General features: G+C 45.3%; 2 protein-coding genes across 2 annotated transcripts in view; one reads left to right on the top strand and one right to left on the bottom strand.

The window, feature by feature from the left end:
* PALM2 (paralemmin 2) overlaps window positions 1–22276 on the bottom strand; it is a 476431-nt gene extending 454155 nt beyond the window's left edge. Inside the window, exons 1-2 of the mRNA XM_011954585.1 lie at window positions 22196–22276; window positions 7146–7241 (exon numbers count right to left, since the gene is read on the bottom strand). Coding sequence (XP_011809975.1) covers window positions 7146–7241; window positions 22196–22200 — 101 coding nt within the window. The 5' untranslated portion in view covers window positions 22201–22276. The remainder of the gene's footprint in view (window positions 1–7145; window positions 7242–22195) is intronic.
* The window catches only part of PTPN3 (protein tyrosine phosphatase, non-receptor type 3), a 160812-nt gene that overhangs the window by 16393 nt on the left and 121186 nt on the right, over window positions 1–23233 (top strand). The gene's annotated exons all lie outside the window — the stretch shown is intronic.

Raw genomic sequence — 23233 nt, 5'->3', positions numbered from 1 at the left:
AATTCAAGTCTAGTGGGAAAGACAGCTAAATCAGAGTTGGAATACAGTTTGGTAAGTATTTTGGTAGAAAAACCTCAGGATGCGAGGAAGCAAATGAAAACAGATCTCACTCAGACCAGTGGGAGTCAGAGAAGGCTTCCCAAAGGGATCGTTCCTAAGCTGACACCCCAAGGAGGAGAGGTGTGATGAAGGCGAAGTTGGGCAAAGGAAGTGGGACATGTTGCAGGCAGAGAGAACCTTACCGAAACTGGGATGCAATAGTTTCAAACTCAAGGCTGGGTGTGGTGGCTCACGCCTGTAATCCTAGCACTTTGGGAGTCTGAGGCAGGTGGATCACCTGAGGTAGGGAGTTCAAAACCAGCCTGGGCAACATGGTGATACCTCATCTCCACAAAAAATATAAAAACTTAGCTGGGTATGGGGGCGCACACCTGTGGTCCCAGCTACTTGGGAGGCTGAGGTGGGAGGATTGCTTGAGCCTGGGAGGTGGAGGTTGAAGTGAGGCCTGATTCTACCACTGCACTCCGGCTTGGGTGAAAGAGTGAGACCCTGCCTTAAAAAAAAAAAAAAAAAGTTTTGAATTCAGAACTTCCCCCTCCGACTGCAACTCTTTACCCCAACCTTTCTCCAGATTGCCATCTCTTCTTTTGTTGATTCATTATTCTCTCCATTCCATGCACTTAAGTAGAGGGTCTACATGTCACACACTCTCCTATGGAGCAGGGAGAGACTATCAAGGTGAGTAACACCAGGCCTCACGCTTAAAAAGACATGTCAGCTGGCAATTCCCATACAATGTCATAACTCTAATAACACAGGTGGTACTGGGTGTGGGTGTAGAGGGCGTGTGTGCAAGCGCACTCAGGAAAAAGCACTTAGGAAAATAACTGAAATTGTGTGGGCAGGATCAACAGGACTTTAAACTCTTTGCTAGGATGGAAGAGGACTGACTTTTGCTGAGTGACATTGTGGCCTTCTGTGGACGCACTCTGTGGCTCACCATCCCCTTACCTTAATGTACATGAATTTAACAAACCAGGCCACGGACAGTGCTGTAACTGAACAGTAGAGGGCACAAAGAGACTGTGTGCTTGACACAAACTGTCCCATACTTGCCAGTCCAAAAGGAAACACTGTCAAGAAGACTGTGAAAGAAAGATGAGGAAACAGTTGAAGCCCAGAGAGGGGAAGGATCACACAGCTGATCCCCAGCACAGCAAGCATGTTCCACCAGGCGCCTGCAGTTTACTGTGTCATGCTGTCAATTTTCCAAAACTCTAAATTCGTGTACTCCAGAATGATCCTAGAAGCACTATTCTTTTTCCTTTTAGTTCTTCTTTCCATTTCTTTCTTTATTTTTATTTGGGGAGGTAGGGCCATGATGTAGAGGCATATTTCTGTTTATAAATCTCTTACAAGTACAGTACAGTATAACACTGAGCTGTGTGCTGTCTTTCTTCCTAAATCTGAAATTGGAGTCAAGTTACCTGGGGAAAATACAATGGTGCAGAGCATGGGCTCTGGATAAATCTACATAAGTTTTGCCTCTTCTTGGTATGATGTAGGATGCATTTTTTTCTTTTCTTTTTTTTTTTTTTTTTTTGAGACGGAGTCTTGCTCTGTCACCCAGACTGGAGTACAGTGGCGCGATCTTGGCTCACTGCAAACTCTGCCTCCTGGGTTCACGGCATTCTCCTGCCTCAGCCTCCCGAGTAACTGGGACTATAGGCACCTGCCATCACGCCTGACTAATTTTTTGTATTTTTAGTAGAGACGGGGTTTCATCGTGTTAGCCAGGATGGTCTCAATCTTCTGACCTTGTGATCCACCCGCCTCGGCCTCCCAAAGCGCTGGGATTACAGGTGTGAGCCACTGCGCCCTTGGATGCATTTCTTAATTGTCTCAAGTCCCTGGATCTTAATCTGTAAAACTGGGAATTGTTCACACATATACCTCACAAGGCCGTCAGGGTTAAGTGCATTGATGCAATTAAGTGCGTTGATGCAAATTTGCTCTTAACAGTTCCTGGCAAGGAGCACTTGCTCCATCAAAGTGTTCTCTTATTCTCAGTCTCCTGGCTGAACAGCACTGGTCAGCCTCCCTGAACTGGTCAGCCTCCCTGCACTATGAAGAGTCCAGCCCTTGCAGTCAGCAAGTTTGTCTGGTTTCAAGTCCCAATGCTACCATATCATTTACAGGCTGTGTGATCTTGAGCAAGTTCCTTCTCTGCCCTGGGCCACAGTTTCCTCATTCTTCAAACAAGGGTGATAAGGTCACTAGTATTACTACTGATGCTCCTCAACCTATGAGGCAGTTACACCCTAGCGAACCTATCATAAGTTGAAAATATACTAAGTCAAAACTACCTTTAATACACCTAACCTACTGAACATCATAGCTTAGCCCTGTTTCCCTTAAACGTGCTTGAAACACTTACATTAGCCTACGGTTGGGCAAAATCATCTAACACAAAGCTTGTTTTATAATGAAGTATTGGTATCTCTTATTGATGTTCAGCTGAATGTGTATTGCTTTCACACCACTGTAAAGTTTAAAGTTGTAACGTGAACCCTCTGCACTACTTCTTCCGTTGCAGAAAGAATTCCTTTCGACTCAGTTCAACACACATTTTCTGATGCCCTAATACGCCTTAGGCCCAGTGCTGGGTCCTAGAGAGAAAGAGACAGATGTTTGAGGAATCCAGAGGTCAAGTAGACTAGGCAGGCTGGTGGTCATGTTACCAGAGACTACGACGAATACAAGAGAAGGAGAAGTTACGGGGCTCCAGAAAGTCTTCCTGGAGGAAGTAAAAACGCTCAGTTGGCTTTCGAAGGATGAACAGGAGTTTGCCAGTCTCCTTTAAAGTGTACTTTTTCTTATTCTCAATCTCCTGGCTGAACAGCACTGGTCAGCCTCCCTGCACTGACCTTATCATCCCTGTTTGAGGAATGAGGAAACTGTGGCCCATGGCAGAGAAGGAACTTATTCAAGATCATGTCCTTCTTTAAAGTCAATGCAGATGGTTTGTGGAATTTTGAGCCCTGAATGGGAGGTCTGTGACACATACCAGCTAGAGCTTTTCTTCAGTTGTAACCTTGGGGCCCTGAAGCCCATTAATCCAACAAGTCTTCCTCTTTTCTCCCAAACACCCCTCTGGTGGAGGCAGGGGAGCCTTGGCAGGCTGGTGAATTAAACCTGCTTTAGAAGGAAGGAAGCCTTAATTATGGTGTTTGGGAGATGGCAGGAGGCACCCAGACCACACAGATCACCTAGAGGCTGGGTCATCCTGACTGGCACCTGTTCCAGGGGAACATCCTATGGCTAAAAGTTCTCTGCATTTCTCTGCCTCCCACTGGACTGGGCATGGCAATCCCAGCCTCTACTGCCTTGAGTGCAGCCACACCAGGGGGCCTCTAGCCTCCCATGAAGCTGTGAACTCTGCAGGAGGTGGGTGCCATGTCTGAGTTCTTTTCTGTAACCTCAGCTCCTGGCACAGAGCCTGGCTGAGAGGACCTCACTCAGTAAATGTTTGCTGAATTGAATTGAACTGAGCCCAGAATTCTTGACTCTTTCCAGTCAATGTTTTTGTTTTCCTGTCTTGGCAGGAGCAGAGGGAACAAAGAGGTAACTGGAGAGTGTGTAATGAAGGATTTATTTAGAGAGACCTGAGCAGGGTTAAAGGAAACCATAGCAAAACACCAAGAGACCAGCCACTGCAGGAAGTCATAACCACCCCTAGGCCTGCAGGGGAGAAGAAGGGGAGCTGGTGAAGGATTTGGCAAGAGCTGCAGCCAGGAGAGAGGACCTGCTTGACAGGCATCATGGATGCAGCCATTGCCAAACCACAGCCTGCAGAGAGGGGCCAGGAGACTCCATATTCACCCTGTCTCTCCTCCTACCCAGCTTCTGCTAGGGTCTCCCACTGGTAGAACCCAATGGAAGCCAGAGGCCAAAGAAACCCAGATGTCCCAGGCCACAGAAGGCAGCTGTGTAGGCACAGGGCAGAGTGATTAGAAGTAGAGAACACATCTGGATGGGCAGGGGAGAATAGCCAGCCCCAGAGGCTTTCCCCAAATTATGGCCTCCATCACATGGGCATCAGAACTACTTCAGGAGCTTGTTTCAAAAGCAGACTTCCTGGGCTCCAACCCAGACCTACTAAATCAAAATACCTATGAGGCTTGAGAATCCATATTTGTAGGACATTTCCCCAGCTGATTCTAATTTACATGCATTTTTGATAACCACTATCTTGAATAGGTGCTTTGGATGGTATAGCAGTGGGTACCAATTGAGGATCTCTGCAAGTGCAGAATTACAATAATTCTTAACTTGGTTAATTCATAATATGAACCTATAGCATCACCTCCAAGTTTTGGAACCTGATGATGTTGGTTCCCCAGGCCTGGGGGACCTCAAAGGATCAGGGAACCTCAATTCATTCATCCAATATTACTGAGCATGTATTGACTTCCAAGCCCTGTGGAGAGTTCTGGCCACACAAAGTTGAATAAAAATGGTCCCTGCTTGGGATTTCCTAGGATAACTCTTAGATGCCATCTAGGGATTCTTCTGGGGCTCCAAAGATCATCCTCAACATGTGAGGATGACTTTTCAGTGCCTCTGCAAGCACCAGCGATGGACAGCCAAATTAACAAATCAAACCCATGGCTTCAACCACTGTCTACACACTATGACACCGAATACCTACGTCTCCTGAGTTCTGGGTATTCAGCTGCCTACAGAATATATGCTTGGAGGCCCCACAGTTCCCTCCAATCCACATGTGCCTAAGAGGACCTCTCTTCCATCCCTTCTCACCCCTCCAAGTACCCTAACCTCAATGAATGGTGTTACCATCTGCCCAGTAGTTCAAGTAGAAACCTGGGAGCTCTCCCATTCTTCAGTAGCCAGGTCTACCTCTCCCATCCCTTCACTTCTCTTGTTTTCCACCAGCCTGCCAGGTGGTCTTCATTGTTCCCCTTTATTAGTGCAACGACCTAGTAAGAGTCCTTGCCTTCTCCACAATCATTATTGCCAGAGGGTCTTTTAAATATGCAAAATACAAATGTGTTACTCCCCTTCTTAAAATCTTCAATGCTCCCCAGTGCCCTTGGAACCAAGTCCAGACTCCTGGTTGCAGTATACAAGCTCTGTACACCTGGCTATGCCTGAGTTTCCACCTCATTTTCTACCACTTCCCACCATCCCCCTGCACACATCCTTACACCTTCACCATGGATCTTAAATGTATATGCTTGTTCACCTTCTTCCAAGAATGTTCTCCCCTTTCTATACGTGGTCAACTCCTCCTTGCCTGTCAAACCCATTTCTACTATCATCTTATCCTTGAAAGCTTCTCTAACCCACCAGATGGGATTAGTCTCCACTCCCTCAGTATCTCACTCGCACTTCTTTAATTTTTATCTCACCACCTTGTAATAGTTGTTATGTCTCTTCTATTAGTCTACGATCTCTATAAGGAATGGATCAGCCATGTCTAATTGGCCTTTGTATCCCAGTCTCTGGCAAAGCATCTTCCCATCATGGGAAGATTTGGTTTATCAATTGAAAGAGTAAGAGCCTCTTGCATGGAAAGGTGTCTTCCAAGAGTGAACCTAGGGCAGATGGCTTCATTAAATTTGCTAATTTTGACAGGAGCGATATTTGATTTCACAGCTAGTGGAGTGCACCGGACACCCCACCAGGTTCTGTGCCAGTATAGTAATCAAGAGCAAACCCATCCCTTAAGGAATTCGTGGTAGACAGGGGAGACATTGTCTTCATTAGTGATACAGTTTGGATATGTGTTTCCTGAAATCTCATGTTGAAATTTGATCCTCAGTGTTGGAGGTTGGGCCCAGTGGGAGATGTCTGGGTCATGTGGGTGAATACCTCATGAATGGCTTGGTGCCTTCTCCAAGGTAACGAATTGGTTTTCACTCTATTGGTTCACCTAAGAGCTGGTTGTTAAAAAGGGCATGGCACCCCTCTTCTCTTGCTTGCTCCCTCTCTTGGGTGATCTTTGGAGCCCCATCGTCTCCCCTTCCCTTCTGCCATAAGTGAAGGCTTCCTGAGGCCCTTACCAGAAGCTGAGCAGATGCTGGCTTCATGTTTCTTGTACAGCCTGCAGAACCATGAGCCAAATAAACCTTTTTTCTTTATAAATTACCCAGTCTCAGGTACTCCTTTATAGCAACACAAAATGGATTAACACAGTTAGGCTCTTTCGGGCTGCAAGGAAAAGACATACTCAGGTTTCTCATACTCAGGTGATGATGTAAATGGCTAGATTAAGATCGTGTTTCTTGTATGGAGAAGTATAAGACCCCCCCTGCCCTCAGCAGTAGCCCAGTACGTCTGGAGCAGCAACTCCAATGCAGGGACGGCAGGTAGATCTCATGGAGGATAGAATTAAAGCTTCTTGTGCTAGGCATGGTGGTTCATGCCTACAATCCCAGCACTTTGTGAGGCCAAGGTGGGCAGATTGCCCAGGAGTTCAAGACCAGCCTGGGCAACATGGTGAAACCCCATCTCTACAAAAAAATTTCAAAAATTAGCTAGGCGTAGTGGCATGCACCTGTAGTCCCAGCTACTCGGTAGGCTGAGGTGGGAAGATGGCTTGGCCCTGGAAGGTTGAGGCTGCAGTGAGACGTGATGGCACCACTGCTCTTCAGCCCGGACAACAGAGTGAGACTCTGTCTCAAAAAAAAAAGAAAAAAGAAAACCCTCTTCTATCGCCAGCTATTGCCCCAATAATGCTGCGTTACAAGTCACCCGAAAAATTCAGTGTCTTAAAACAACAACATTATTCACAGTTTGGTTCTATTTCACATTTTTTCTCATTCTTCTGGGACCAGTGGTTTACTGGACAGTCTTTTATGGCAGAGGCAGAAATCTAAGCTTAACCCCATAAGTATATTTCAAGCCTCTAATTACTTCACATCTAACATCCCATTGGCCAAAGCAAGTCACATGGCCAAGCCCAAAGTCAAGCAGGGGGAAATCCATCTACCTCCAGTGAAAGAAACTGCAAAGTCACATGGCAAAGAACATGGTTACAGAGAGGAGCAGAGAACTTGAGCCATTAATACAGTCTATGCATCTACCACACTCCTCATTTTTCAGGAAGGAGCTCTAGTTACCTGGTCATCTTAGAAGCAGATATCAATGACACTATTTTGCTTTTCCTCCATATGATAAGCTCCACAAAGTCAAGGTCTTTACTGTATTCCCAGAACCTAGAATAGTACATGGCATAGAGTTAGTGTTAATCAATATTTCTTGAATAAATGAAAACCCCCTCACTTCTTCTTCACATTCTCACTTCCCAAGAGAAGGCCTCTGATTAGGTAGGTTTGTTACCCTCAAATATGGCACAGACTAAGGATTTTGGACTTTAACCAGTACATGGGCCATGCGGAGAGCCACTGCAAGTTTTCAAGCAGAGGAATAGCTTATTCAAATCCAGGCTTTAATAACATTCAAATGTTACCAGTATTTGGGGGGAAAAATGAGAGGAGTCTGCAGATCAATTGGGAGGCTATTTGCAAGAGCCCTAGTGAGAGATAAGAAGGTCCTGAAATAGAAAGTGGGGCTTGGGAAGGATGGGAGAAATACTTAGGTGGGGGGGGCGGCAAATGGAGAGAACTTGTCATTTCTTTGTTTGGCAAGAGAGAGGGAGATCTTGGGACATGTGGCTTGGAGTCCAGACAACTAGGTGGATACTTATGGATAAGGAGCAGGCTTGTAGGATGGAGTTGATCTGTTAGCTTGGGGCTTGTTGAGTCTGAAGTACATGTGGGACACCTAGCTGGAACAACAAAAATTCAGAACTGGCCCTCAAAAGAGATTTCTCATTAATATCTTAATTAGCCATTTACATCAAATATTATATTTACATATCATATGCAAACTCTTCCAAACCTGCTAGATACCCCCACCAGCTAAAGATCAAGCAAGCAGCTTGTTGCATGTTGTTTGATTTTCATAACTCTCTGCACAGAAAGCAGAAAAAGACAAAGGCCAACTTCAGGAAATCAGGATCAGAGACAAACACATGACTATGTCCAGGAGTAAACACCTTTCTTTTTTCAGAAGTTTAAACTCACCAAAGACAACCCCTAACTTTCATACACTCAATTAATAAGTATTTACTAGTCCATTCTCTGGATTAGGCACGCTAAGCATTAGAGACCTGGGGATGAGTAAGGAAAAGCCCCTGCCCTCAAAGAGCTTGGACTCAGTGAGGAAGGAAAGGTTATGTACTTAGCTAAGTGCAACCAGGTGTTCTGGGGGGCCAGGACAAATGTCCAGGGGAGCTCAAAATAGGGGCTAGTCAATTTCATCTGACCAGAGGGTGGGAGATAGCAACAGACATTAAAGACTCTGGAGAGGCCTAAGTGGATGGGATGGACAATAAAGAACATTCCAGGCCAGATGTGGTGGCTCATGCCAGTGATCCCAGCACTTTGGGAGGCCAAGGCAGGAGGATCATTTGAGGCCAGGAGTTTGAGACCAGCCTGGGAAACACAGCAGGACTTTGTCTCTACTAAAAAAAAAAAAAAAAAAAAAAAAATTAAGATAAATTAGCCAGACGTGATACACATACGTGTAGTCCCAGCTACTCAGGAGTCTGAGGTGGGAGAGTCGCTTAGACCCAGGAGGTTGAGGCTGCAGCGAGCCGTGTTTGTGCCACTGCACCCCAGCCTGGGCAACAGAGTGAGACCCTGTTTCAATAATAATTAATAAATTAAGAACATTTCAGATATAGTACACAGCTTGAGCCAGGACTAGTGAAAGATGTGAACCAGCATACTGCATTAGTGTTTGGAAGGGCTGACCATTAGGGGCAGGAGGAGGGAGGAAAAAGGACAAGGGGAAGGAAAGAACAAGGTAATGCAGGGTTCAGAGCATACAGTGCTTTAAACACCATGTTCAGGAACAAGAAATGTGTCCAGTTTCCCCTCCCTGAAACATTTTGTGTAGGAAGTCCCAAAGGCCTGGCTCTCCCTGATTTAGGAGGAACAAGGTACCTCCTAAAGAACCCTGAATGATTACCTAAAAATAGATAAACTATTTTAATCTCCTGTATGACACACTTATGATTAAAGTCTTAAAAATCCTGTGCTTGGTGTTTCCGGTTTCAATGTGTGGTCAGACACCTTAACTCATGTAGTCTTCATGGCATTCAGGAAGCAGGCGTTACCAAGTTTTGTTTGACAGGTGAGACACTGAGATTTAGAAGGAGACCCTAACAAACACTTCTCGACGTAAAAATGAAAACTGTTTTACAAAAAAAGCCTTAAAGATTAGTGTGATAATGTTTAACTGAGTAGGTGTGTGTTCTTTGTTCTCAGGAGTGCGAAAAGTGTGTTTGGCTGCCAGATGGCTTTTGGAGACTTGTGTTGGTTAGGCCAGCAAAAACGCCCTCCAATCTGTGGACCAGCTGTACCAGCTGCACCCAGGAGCTTCTTAATAATGTAGAGTGTGAGTCTCCCCCTCTAGAGGTTTTCAGATTTGGTAGGTCAGGGGTGAGAATCTGGAAGGAATATCGTTAAGAAACTCCTCAGGTAATTCTGTTGCATGGCCAGGTGGAAGATTGGTCAATTGCCTCTTTTGGTTGCAAGGATGATTTGAGGCCCTGATGACAAAAATGTGGTCTGTAAGCCACCTGTCTCGGCATCATTCAGATGCAGTTTCCTGGACCTCACCCAGACCTACCAAATTAGAAATCTCCAGAGGTGGGCATATTTTAAACAAACTCCCAAGATCCATTTGTTCATTTATTTACAAATATTTCTTCAGGTCTAGCTATGTGATAAACACCATTCCAGGCACTAGGATGTAAAGGCAAATGAGGCCAACAACGTCTCTCCCCTAAAGACACTTCCTTTTTGACTCAGCTCTTTGAATACTGGAGTTTGAGAACCACTGTCTTAAAATAATACAGGGATTCAACCGGAGTTCCTACTGGGACTGCCTCTGTTATCCATTGCTGGTAACAAACCACTGCTAAAACTTAGGGGCTGAAAATGACAATGATTTTCCCCCCCACCTCATGATGCAATGTGTTGGCTGGGAGATTCTCCTACAGGTCTGCTCTGGGTTCGACTGAGATAAACCTGGCATGGCTGGGCCCCTCTCCATGAAGTTGTTCATTTCAGGCTTCTTAGGGCATGGTGGTTTCAGGTTTCCAAGAGGGCCGACCCCAGCGTACCAATGCCTATCAAATGTCTACCTGTCCTATGACAAACATGACAGGTAGATATTGGACAGGCATTGGCACACTGGCAAAACCAAGTCCCATGGCCATGATCAGCCTCAGCGTGAAAGGGGAATTCACAGCAGTGTGGACACTAGAGAGTCACTTCTTTGGGGGTCACTGCATTCTGTCACAGTTACTGTGGCTGCCCCTTGAACCTGGCATCTCTTTGTGTATCTTCTCACTTCCCCACTGTTCTCTAGTTTAAACTCCTAGGTGAAGGAAACCAATTGGTCTTGCTAAGCATGTCCATGGCTCACAGTCACCCTTACTCATGGGGATTTTAGGACTCAGCAGGATTGCAAGCAGAGCTGGTGTAAAGGTGATGAGAAGGACACTATGGGTATCCTAAGCACCATGGCTAAACCTCCCATAGGACAGTCATAAAATTCCCATGGTCAGTGCTTTAATCACCTTGACATAAAAATATGCCCCTAAATATTTTATGTATTTGTTGCTGGGAGCAAAGTTAAAGTTTTGTGTTTGATATTGATTACATGGATTTTTTTATGTTTCTTTTTGATTTTTGGAATAACACATATATGTTGTAGAAGTTTTAAAAATACAAAAACGAAAATTAAAATCACTAGTCATAGCATTATCTAGAAAAATCTTTTAGCACATTTGCTTTCAAATTTTTGTTCATAAATGTGTTTTTCTTTACAGAGTTAGGCCAGGAATACACCTTTCTGTCTTATACTCTTTGAATGCTGGAGTTTGAGAACTACTATCTTAAAATAATGCAGTGATTCAACAGGAGTTGAATCACTAGCATTATCACTAGTGCTAGCATTTTCCCACGTCATTACAATCTCCTTGTAAAATAATTTTGAGTTATATAACAATCAGTGAGACATACTATTGCATAATCATCCAGTTGCTTGTTTCATATATTCCTATTTTTTTTTTTGAGACAAAGTTTCACTCTTGTTGCCCAGGCTGGAGTGCAATGGCATGATCTCGGCTCAATGCAACCTCTGCCTCCCGGGTTCAAGGTTCAAGTGATTCTCCTGCCTCAGCCTTCCAAGTAGCTGGGACTACAGGCATACACCACCACATCTGGCTAATTTTGTATTTTTAGTAGAGACAGGGTTTCTCCATGTTGGTCAGGTTGGTCTTGAATTCCTGACCTCAGGTGATCTGCCCACCTTGGCCTCCCAAAGTGCTAGGATTACAGGTGTGAGCCACCACGCCTGGTTGTTTTGTAATTTTTAGCAATTATCAGCAGTGCTAGAATGACTCATTTCTGTTCATAAGCCTTTATCTGCATTTGGATTTTTCCATTGAATAGATGGGGTTCATATCTTTTCTTTATATAACACAGTTTTTAAGATTACTTCAATGTTTCCTAATAAATAGCTAAAAAGATATTTTCCCTCCTGAATGGGACCAACACTTCCCTCTGCTGTATATGCCATATGGCTTTGCAGAATGGGTCTATTTCCTTTTGCTCCATTTCCTCTTGTTTGACAGGCCTTGTCTATCCCCATTTCCATGCAGGTACACAAGAGAGCCAGGCTGGGGTGGGTTTTCAGTGACTTTACCAGAACTACAGACAGAGCTGTACATGTTCCCATGGTCACCTCTTTATCCAAACCATGGAAAACTGCCCTTTTTTTTTTTTTTTCTTTCCATGACTGGCACAAGCTGCGTTTGGGTCAGGAACCCAACATGAACTACAAAGACTGACCTCCACCCAGGGAACTTGAGAAGAAGCTAGATAACACTGTCGGGAAATTATTCCCTCATGTGAATTGGCATTTGAATATGTGCTAGTATTATGCACATTTTTAAAATATCACTGAACTAAATGTAATGGAAAATAATACACTGGCCTCAGTAAGTCAAGGAACTTGGCCCGACTCGGGCACATCAATAAGGCAGTCCAATGTCAACTAATTCACTCACTCATCACACTCTCAGTAAGAGCTAGATTCTATCTAGGAGCCCAGCATAAGAAAAGATGTTAGACAGTTAACAGTTGGAGTAGCAGACTTAAACAACTGTATATAATGTGTTAAAGTGAGAATCTAGTAGATAATGCACAGGGAGAGGCCCCTGAGCCTACGTACGTAATCAAAGAAAGCTGGTTACTGCAAATTGTGCAAGACTGAGAGAAATAGGAAGGCTGTCACAATGCATTTACCCTACAGTGTGAGAATAAAATATTGTCACAGAGGCTGACAACATTGGGGCAGCTTCCCATGATTGATATTGCACTACATACAATTCTAGACGGCAATGAAATCAAAACCATGAGACACCGAGCGGGTTTTAGCTTTCCCTTACTTCCTGATAATTTTGATGAGGGATTTTACTGACTTTTTAATTCTTCGGCTCAAATATGGAGGTCATAGGCCCCAGAGCTGGTTTGGAATTGGCTCACTCAGCAATGCAGATGGACAACAAAGGAATGTGCCCTTCACCTGTAAATCTTCCTTTAAAAAACTAGAGATGGGGTCTCACTGTGTTACCCAGACTGGTCTCAAACTCCTGGCCTCAAGCAATCCTCCCACCTCAGCCTCCCAAAGCACTGGGATTATAGGCATGAGCCACTGCCCACCTGTAGACTTTCTAACACAAGTAAATGACTCTTGGGTGTGGAGGTTGGTGGGTGGGGGTGACATCCTAACTCACTTAATTGTTTCACATAGGGAAGAAATTTAGAGTGCATAGTGACATCCAATCACAGATTAGTTATACCTTATTTGGGACACTGCTGGACACACTTTTCTACATCTATCTGTATCTCTTTTCTATCTATCTACTGATTGATTATTAAGCTAGCAAGAAAAATTCTGGAAGGACTTTTGACAAAGAACCTTTAGATACAACATAACCCTTCTTGCTCACTGCAGAAAAGCAAGCAATTTTTTGTAAGGGGTACATAGCCCTTTACATATCTTGCTTAGACGTAATAGTCACAGACTATGTGGCTTCAGGAAGATCTTTCTAAAAGGGGCACACACATTGATAACTCAATGCAAATCAAAATGTGATGAGAAGTATAAAAGAAAAACAGACCAAATACTCTCTGGTGCAGGGATTAGAGAGCTCATAGCCAGCGGAGATAAACTGGGAAGAGGCAGTTTCTGAGATGGACCTTAACCAGGATTTCAACAGGCAGAGACGGTCAAATGTGTTGTTTGGGGAGGCTGATATAGGCGATCTTCATTTTTCAAGGGGAAGCAAGAAAGAGGCTTGTGCCTGTGCTTGGGCTGGGATGACCAAGGCTGGACAGGGAGCAACATTCAGGACCAAACTGAGAGACACCCAAGAAGGTGAAAAATGGGGAAGAGTCATGTTTTCTGATATGATAGCTGGAGAACTTCATAGGGATGAAGAAGAGTGTTATGGATGGAGGCCTTAGTGACTGCTGCACAAAGTGAGTCCCTGGGCACTGCTTGGGCATCTCAGCAGGAAGTCCTATGACCCTTATCGATCTGCACCTCTTATGTGAAGATGATGTGCCTTAGGAACTCTGCTGTCCCTGGCTGAACAAGGATCCCTTTAACTTTACATGTGACTCATGTTTACAAAGGCATCGCTGGACAGTCCGCTTGGACTGTGATGCAATGACTGTGCGTACCATGGAAAAAATGAGAAAGACATCCTAGCAGGACGCCAGGGCGCAGTTGAGGAAATCCTGTGGTGTGTCATCTGTGCAACACTAGAAGCACCAGATCAGTGGGCAGGCTGAATAGCATCCCCCTTTCTTAAAATGTCACCAGGAATTCGGAGCACAGTGTTCTCCTGGGCCCAGGACAGGTTTCCAGTTTCTCAGCAATGAAATGGTAAGCCAAGCAAGAATCGGTTTTCAGATGACCGTCTTTTCATGGATGTGACTTCCAGTAAAGGGCTGAGCGGTTGGAATTCTCCATCTCACTTCTCTGGCCATTCAGTTACCACCTGTATCAGGGAGGCATCATTCCTGATCCCTGGGTCACTGAAACAATTTTTCCTTTTCTTTTATCCTTATCCAAAAGCTCTCTTCTGTTCTATCCCTCAGCCGTACAAATTTCCAGTAGTAGTGAGAGTTCTTGACTTCCAGCTGTTTCTTTCAAGCAAGGTATGCATTCTTGTGCCCTGGTCATAGTTACAGCCTTGGCTTGTTAAGAAATCTGGGTTTTGCACTTGGTCAGCAAAATTTGGAGGGAGCCAAGATGGAAAACAAAATAATTTTGAAAAAATATTAGGCATGCTTCATTAGTTTTTTCCAAATGAGAATGTTTTCATTTAAAATAGGTTATACATCACATGGTAGAAAATTCAGACTGGGCACTGTGGCTCATGCCTATAATCCCAGCACTTTGGGAAGCCAAGACGGGAGGAATGCCTGAGCTCAGGAGTTCAAGACTAGCCTGGGCAAAAAAGCAAAACCCCATCTCTACAAAAAATACAAAAATCAGCCAAGTGTGGTGGCATGCGCCTGTAGTCCCAGCTACTTGGGAGGCTGGGGTGGGAGGATTGCTTAAGCCTGGGAGGTTGAGGCTGCAGTGAGCTGAGATTGCACCTCTGCACTCCTGCCTGGGTGACAGAGATAGACTCTGTCAAAAAGAAAGAAAGATGGAAGCAAGGAAGGAAGGAAGGAAGGGAGGGAGGGAGAGAGGGAAGGAGAGAAAAATAAAGGAAGAAAATTCAGAAGGTACAAAAAGGTTTATGGCAGACAGTAAACTTCCATCCCTCCCTGCCCCACTCATACAGTTCCTCTTCGGGAGGTGATGACCTTTCCAGTTTCAGTTTTGTGTATATCCTGCATACTTCGATGTGTTTATTTTAAGGTCCAATGCTCTTAGCAAACATCACCACTACTATCCCTATTACTGCTGCCTTTCCAGTCACATGGTCAGCTTGCTTCTGGTCCCAGGAGAGCATGGTGGATGACATCAGAGACCTAAGGTTAAGGGCAGAGAGCCTGAGAGCTGAGGGTCCCCATTTGTGGGTGGGGCATGCCCTTTCTCCATCTCCTCTTCCCCTCTCCTTCTAACCCTTTCTATGTGCACCTCCTTTAAGAAGTTGATGTTCTGGGCCGGGTGCGGTGGCTCATGCCTGTAATCTCAGCACTTTGGGAGGCCGAGGCAGGTGGATCACGAGGTCAGCAGATCGAGACCATCCTGGTTAACACCGTGAAACCCCGTCTCTACTAAAAAATACAAAAAATTAGCCAGGCATGGTGGCGGGTGCCTGTAGTCCCAGCTACTCAGGAGGTGGGGGCAGGAGAATGGCGTGAACCCAGGAGGTAGAGTTTGCAGTGAGCCGAGATCGCGCCACTGCACTCCACACTCCAGTCTGGGCGACAGAAGGAGACTCCGTCTCAAAAAAAAAAAAAAAAAAAAGGTTGATGTTCTGATCCTTAGTTCAATCCATCCAAGCATCAGTGATACCTGGAAGACCATTAGCAAAATTTCCCATCCTTTAGTTTATTACTCAGACTATGTTCTTGGTATAAGTATATTGGAGGTCATAGGACAGAAGTTAATAAAGCTTCGGCGTACATTAAGATTCTTATAGGTTGGGTGCAGTGGCTCAGGCCTGTAATCCCAACACTTTGGGAGGCCAAGGCGGTAGGATGGTTTGAGCCCAGGAGTTCGAGACCAGCCTGGACAAAATAGCAAGACCTCATCTAAACAAAGCAACAAACAAACAAAAAATTAGCCAGGTGTGGTGGTGTGTGTCTCTAGTCCCAGCTACTCCAGAGGCTGAGGCGGGAAGATCACTTGAGCCCAGGAAGTGGAACCTGCAGTGACCCATGATCACATCACTACACTCCAGGCTGGGTGACAGAGCAAGACTTTGTATCAAAAAAATTATTATAGTAAATTATAAAATGCAGGTTCTTGGGTGCCACACCCAGAGATTCAGAAGGTTCATGGCTCAGGCCAGGAGTCTGGTTTTCTACATGGACTTCTTTCCCCACGGTGACCTGGTGACCGTGATCTACATGGCTCCTGGATCACACTTCCAGAAACACTGCCTTCACTATTATTACTGACTCTTATTCCTAGAATCCTCTGGTAGGGTTTACTGAGTATTTCCTTCATCATTGCTGTTTTTCAAAGCCATGACCACTGTATGACTATTCTACATTACCTGGGTGTTTTTCTCTGTTTTCAGTATATGAACTTTGAAGTTGTGGTTGAGAGACTCCTGACAAACCTATTTTCCCTGGGTTTTGTAAGATGACACCACCCTTTTCAGGGAAGGCCATTGTTTAAATTCGGTCAGCTGCAGTTCAGGACGCCAGTTTCTACTCTGCATGTCTCATCATCTCAGCTTCTGTCAATGGAAGCATCCTCAATGCTCTGAGTTTCCAGAGCAGGATCTTAAAGTCCCTACACTTATGTTTCTGTTTCCCATGTGACAGCAAATCCATATGGTGGTCCACGGGTCCATTAGAGTCTCTACCAGTTTTACAGTGTGGACACCCAAAGAGTGTTTTTCAAACTCCCCCCATCCTTGAGGGTTCCCACAAGTGTTCTTGAAAGTCTGGGAATCATCTGAGTTTATTGTTTAATGTTATCTTTCCCTCTCTATGATAATATTAAAAATATATGCATAATCTGGACTGTCTGGCTGACTCCCTTATAGCAGAGTGCCGCTAGATAATTTTGGTTCCCTTATTTGAATCTGTGTTTACCACCAAATTGGCATCAACTGACCACCCCAAGGGAAAGGATTTATTTTTGATGAGTTGACAAGCACACTTGGCAGCCATGAGGTTGGCTTGGCTTCCTGTCCCACTGAGACTGAAAGGCTGAGTCCTTCTTTGGGACTGGAGGATGAAGGGAGGGCCCTACGGGTTCTGGTGCCTGATACCTCTCTGACTCCATCTCCTGCAGCTTTCTCCCTTGCCTACCAGCTTCTTTAATCTAGAGAGGCTCCCTCAAGGGCCTGGTTACCACTCAGCCTATTCTCTCTGACCAGAAGATTCTTCCCCCAGATACCGGCAAGAATAACACCCACATCTCCTTCAGGTCTTTGCTTAAGTGTTTGCTTAAGAGATTGTTTCTCAATCCTATTTAAAATTACAACTCTCTACCCACCATCCCTCTCCCTACTACACTTACCCTGCTCTTTTTACAATTCATTTATTTATGATGTTTATTGTTCCTTGTAGCTTGCTCTATTAGACCGTACGCTCCATGAGAGCAGGGATATTTTTGTTGTGTTCACAGATGTCTCCCAAGCACTTAGAGTAGTGCCTGATACATCACAGGTACATAATAAATATTTAATGAATGAATTTTCCAATGTCTAATTGACAACAATCCCTTCATTATTGCTCCTGTACTCATACTACATTTATCAGTTTTACAGACAAAACTCCTCTTTTACAGTGATAATTTGCAGAGGAAAGACTTTTTTTTTTTTTTTTTTTTGAGATGGAGTCTCACTCTGTTACCCAGGCTAGAGTGCAGTCAGTGGTGCGATCTTGGCTCACCGTAACCTCCGCCTCCCAGGTTCAAGCAATTCTCCTGCCTCAGCCTCCCGAGTAGCTGGGATTACAGGCATGTGCCACCACACCTGGCTAATTTTTGTATTTTTTTTTTAGTAGAGACCGGGTTTCACTATGTTGGCCAGGCTGTTCTCAAACTCCTGACCTCAGGTGATCTGCCTGCCTCGGAATCCCAAAGTGCTGGGATTACAAGCATGAGCCACCTCTCCCAGCTGAGAAAGACATTTTTCAATGGATAAAACATTAGACTGAAATGCTTGTGTTTCTCAAAGTGAGTTCCATCGAGTCCAGGAGGCTCAGAACAGAGGCTCAGGGGATGAGGTGTCCTGAATTTGACTAACACTTCTCTAGCATGCTCCTGGCTGACCACCCTCTCGCTCCTGGGCCAGAAATAAACATCTTGCTGTCATTCGCCACACCTAGTGACTCTTCCTTGTCAGTAGGCAGGGTGGGCTTCACCCTCCATGAAAGGAGCCTCTCACTTTTTTTGTGCAATTCTGGAGTAGCCATTTTCCCTCTCTTTACATCATTTTCTTTAGCTAGCCAACTTTTGAATTTGTTTCATTTTTCCAGATTATGAAAGAAACATACATAAGATTTAGAGAACTATAAAGACATACAAAAAAATAGATGCCCAAAGACTTGAAATTCACCTACTTTGTAAAAGATAACTTCTGTAGTTTGCCTCTCTGCACATAAATGCAATACCCAGACACACCATCAATAATATTTTGGTGCAGTTTTTCTGGTTTTTGTTCTATGTGTATGCATTAAGTTGAAATACAGAAGTTGTCAATGTTCAACCATTTTGACCCATAAAATGGCAATTTTATATATACTTATTTGAGACAGTCTTGCTCTGTTGTCTAGGTTGGGGTGCAGTAGCACAATTGTGACTCACTGCAGCCTCAACTGCCCTGACTCAAGTGATCCTCCCACCTAAGCCTCCCAAGTAGCTGGGACCACACATGGGTGCCACCACACCCAGCTAATTTCTTTCTTATTTGTGGAGACAGGGTCTCGCTACATTGCCCAGACTGGTCTTGAACTCCCGTCTCAAGCAATCCTCCCACCTCAGCCTCACAAAGTGTGGGGATTTCTGGTGTGAGCCACTGCACCCTGCCTGGCAATTCATAGTTCAACCTACTTAATTCCCACATACCATACCATGTGTATTTTACATCATATTCTTTTCATGTCATTCTAACAGCACCATTTGCCCATATATTTATGGATTATTGGGCTCTTCATAAGCTTGCATTAACAGCACAAATAATTGATGAGTATTAGCATCTCACCTCAGAGCCGTGCTTTGTAAATCACTGGAGCAGTACAAGTAGGACAGACTTTTTAAGTCTTGATGCAAATGACAGTCCTCAGTGATTCTTCCAGGAAACTCTCCCTATAAATTCCCTTAGCCAATTGCCTGCATACGGTGCCTGGCACCAGATTTTCTGCCCTGGTGGCAGCTTCTGGGAACGCTACTAATAACTATGTTTAGATGTTCATCTCTTGTTCCTCTTGTACGAATATAGTCCATTACCTGTGATGTATATTCAGTTTGTAGTGTATCTTACTCTCCATTAAAATGATGTTCTTTTGTTTTCTTTGTTGTTGTTATTGTTTTTCATGGTTTCTGGATTTTTGAGCCAGGTATAGTCTACCGGCACTAATAGAGAAAGCTGACTATATTTTTGAGCTTTGCAGGAGGAGGGCTGCTGTTAGGGTCCTGGCTTTCTCTCAACAAACATCATCAGGACTGTCAACTCTCTGTCATTTCATCACAGAAAAGTCCCTGAGGAGCCCATGGACCAGGTAGTTCCATCATGTTGTGATCCTGCCTCCAACGTGATTGCCCAGAGACGGTAATCTATGTGGGTCCTCTCTGGACCAGCCGATCTGGGACTGAGTACAGCTCTATTCCCAACTGGGCCTTAATTTGCTCTACACTTGGCTGGGTTCAACGACAGACGAATAAGATTATGTGTCCATTCAAAAGCCCCATTTACGTAAGGTTTGGGAGCTTATGATATAAGATCAACTGTCATTGGTAATAATAACCTTATGTCACTCCAGGTGCAACAGCTTAAAAGGATGGACTTTAACATTTTGGCCCCAAGAATAAAACAGTAACAGGAGACTAGAACATCTAAAGGTAATCTGTAGCCTACAAACACATCAAAGGGTAGAGAAAATAAGGCAAAAAAGCCACAAAATGAAATGACATGGCTTCTCTTATCGTCAATACATGGTAATCTACTACACAGAGGTAGTGTGTCCTAAAACCTAACACCCTGGCTTTGAGATCAGACTGACTTGTGTTCAAATCCTCACCCTCTTACCAGTTGTGAACAGCCCCTAGATTGTTTTCTGTTCTGTAAAACTGAGCTAAAACAGTCACTCTGTAGAGTGATGGTAAGGATTAAAGAGAGACTATATATAAAATATTCATCATACTTGAGCTTGATAATAGCAGTTATTATAACTAGATATATACAAAACAAGAATTTTTAATTTGATTTTTTTTTTTTTTTGAGATGGAGTCTTGCTCTGTCGCCCAGGCTGGAGTGCAGTGGCGCAATCTCGGCTCACTGCAAGCTCTGCCTCCCGGGTTCACGCCATTCTCCTGCCTCAGCCTCCCGAGTAGCTGGGACTACAGGGGCCCACGGCCGCGCCCGGCTAATTTTTTGTATTTTTAGTGTAGACGGGGTTTCACCGTGGTCTCGATCTCCTGACCTCGTGATCCGCCAGCCTCGGCCTCCCAAAGTGCTGGGATTACAGGCGTGTGCCACTGTGCCCGACCTAATTTGATCTTTTAAATGCTTATTATTGCAAACATATAATTGCGACATTAATAAACTTTAAAAAAAACAACCTTACTACTTCAAAAAAATGACTAGTTATCTTTTCCCATATTTCCCTCTAGTGTTGGTGAATGTGTCAACGCCATGTTTACACAATCTATTTGTGTTTCTAGCTTTGTTGTTGTTGTTAAGACAGAGTCTCGCTCTGTCACACAGGCTGAAGTACAAATGGTGCCATCACAACTCACTGCAGCCTTGACCTTCTGGGCTCAAGAGATCCTCCCACCTCAGCCTCCCATGTAGCTGAGGCCACAGGTGCATGCCACCACACCTGGATAAGTTTTTTTTTTTGTTTTTTTTGTTTTTTTTGTAAAGATGGGGTCTTTCTATTGTTGCCCAGGCTGGTCCTGAACTCTTGGGCTCAAGCTACCGTCTCACCTGGATCTCCCAAAGTGCTAGGATTACAGGCATGAACCACCTTACCCGACCTGTTTTCTGTTTTTTATTTTTTTTCATTTAACATTGTACCCTAAGTTTTCCCTGTTGCAACATGGTCTTTTTAACTTAGTATAAGATAGTTATTATTTCAACTAATATACCATAACCTAATTAATCATCCCTCTATTGTTGAGTACTTCGTTTCCAATTTGGGGAGTATTCTTTCATTTTGTTCCTGCTTCTGTTATGGTGATTTAAAATGCATGATATTAAAAATATTTAGGTCTTTCCTTTAGGTGTAAGCATGTTTCTAGCTCAAATTTGAGGGCATCGTTTAAGCTAACGGCTGTCAGCTGTGAGAAAAGAAAAGGGAGTTTCAGTCTAGGGGTCAGCAAATTAAGACAACTTCGAAAATTCACATATCCTCCGTTGACCTCGTTTTCCTCATCTCAGCAGTTGGCAAACTGGCATGAGGATTACAGTTGATTTAGGTAGGCATTCAAGAAATGGATCTTTAAGGTGGTCTAAACACGTTTACGTTCCTTATTTCATTCAACTTCCACTTGGGGCCCAGATTGAAGCGTAGGTATTCACAATGGTTGAAGCACAGAGAGGATGAGGCAGCGGGGAAAGCACAGAGAATGCCACCCGCTGAGCCCCGGGGCGCTGGGTGGAGCTCTGCGGGGGGCGTCGCCTGCCCCTCCAGGGGGCTCCTCCTTCCGGGGGCTCCAGCCCCGCCCGGCTCCGAGCATGCCCAGTGCGCTCCCCGCCGGTCCGAATGGTGCTGAGCGGGCGCCGCGGCTCCAGGTTTTGCTGGCGACTCGAGGCCGGGCGGGGCGCGGGCTGTCCTGACCCTGGACTCCGGGCTCCGTCGGAAATCCCCCCGACGCGACGCCCGGGCGGCACCCGCTGCAGCGGCGTTATCCCGGGACATGCGGCTCGGAGACAAGGACCGAAATGAGCTTCTAGGGGTTGCCGGGGCCTCAGTCTATCCCTGGAACGACCGCCCCCAGGACCTGGCACCCAGGCCCCACTGGAGGGTTCCAGCCATCTCTGCATCCCTTCGTTCACATATTCAACAAATAATGTTTGAGCGCCTACTGTGTGCCAGACGGTGTCGCAGGGGGGTCACTGCAGTAAAGACAAGCAGAGCTACAGCCCCAAAGCTGACATTCAGGAGTGAAATACAACATGAGAATTAAACGAATCGGAGGAAAAGCCAAAGTGACAGACCTCATCTGCTCCTCTGCCTCCCTGCCGTTCCCTAAGCGGTCCGGCGCCCTTTTGGGTCTTTGCACTAGCTGTTCCCTCTGCCAGGAATACTCTTCCCCGCGTATCTGCGTGGCTGAAATACTACTATCACCTTCTCAGTGTCACCCGATCAAACTGCCCATCAGCTCAAGGGCCCTATCCGACCGCTTCACTGAAAATTCACTACTTACCTCCACCCCCAAACCTCCTGACGTGCTCTTTTTCCTCTTAGAACTTATCACTTTCTAATATAATGCACAGTTGGCTAATTTGCTGTTTATCTGTTACCAGTCCCTCTTGCCCCAAACTCCACTGGGGGACAGAATTTTTGTCTATTTGTTCACCACGCGAGAAGAACCAGAATAGGTGCTCAATAAATATTTGCTGATAATGGATAAATCGTGTTAAATGCTATGAAAAAAATAAAGTACATGGAATGGCCAGGAGCAGAGGGCTAATCGAGGAAGGTGGTCAGGAAAGGCCTCTCTGAGGAGGGGACCTATGTACAATGAGAAGGCGCCGGCCACGTGAAAAGCTGGGCAAGAACGTCCCACAGAGGGAAAGGCGCGCGCCAATGTCCTGAGGCTGGTGAAGTCCCAGAGTTTGATGGACAGAAAGGTGCTCTAGGATCCGCAGGAAGGCAGGTGTGAGATGAGGCGGAAGTGGGAAGCAGGAGCACAGATCAGGTAGGGGTCCCACGAGCCTTGGGGAGGTTTAACCAGGGAAGCTTACTAGTGCCGCGGGACGAGCACTGGACTGGAAGTCAGCGGGACCTTAGCTCAACCGCGCACCCGTCGTGCAAGACTCCTCGTTTCAAAGTTTCTTTGGGCGCCGACTGCTTGCCTTCCCTAGGCATGAAATCACTGAGGGCCTGGCACACAGTAGGTGCCCAGTCATGGTTGTGGAACGAATGGCTGCATGCGTGCGTGAGGGAACTCAGGGCCTGCCCGGAGCTCGGCGGAGAGCCCCAGTGGCCCTAGGAGATGCGTCGGGGCGCGCCAGCCCGAGGCGGGGGCGGGA

The sequence above is a fragment of the Colobus angolensis genome, unplaced genomic scaffold (genome assembly GCF_000951035.1).
Source record: "Colobus angolensis palliatus isolate OR3802 unplaced genomic scaffold, Cang.pa_1.0 Scaffold386, whole genome shotgun sequence".
NCBI classification, from domain to species: Eukaryota; Metazoa; Chordata; class Mammalia; order Primates; family Cercopithecidae; genus Colobus; species Colobus angolensis.
This window is presented reverse-complemented; position numbering and strand designations above follow the sequence as displayed.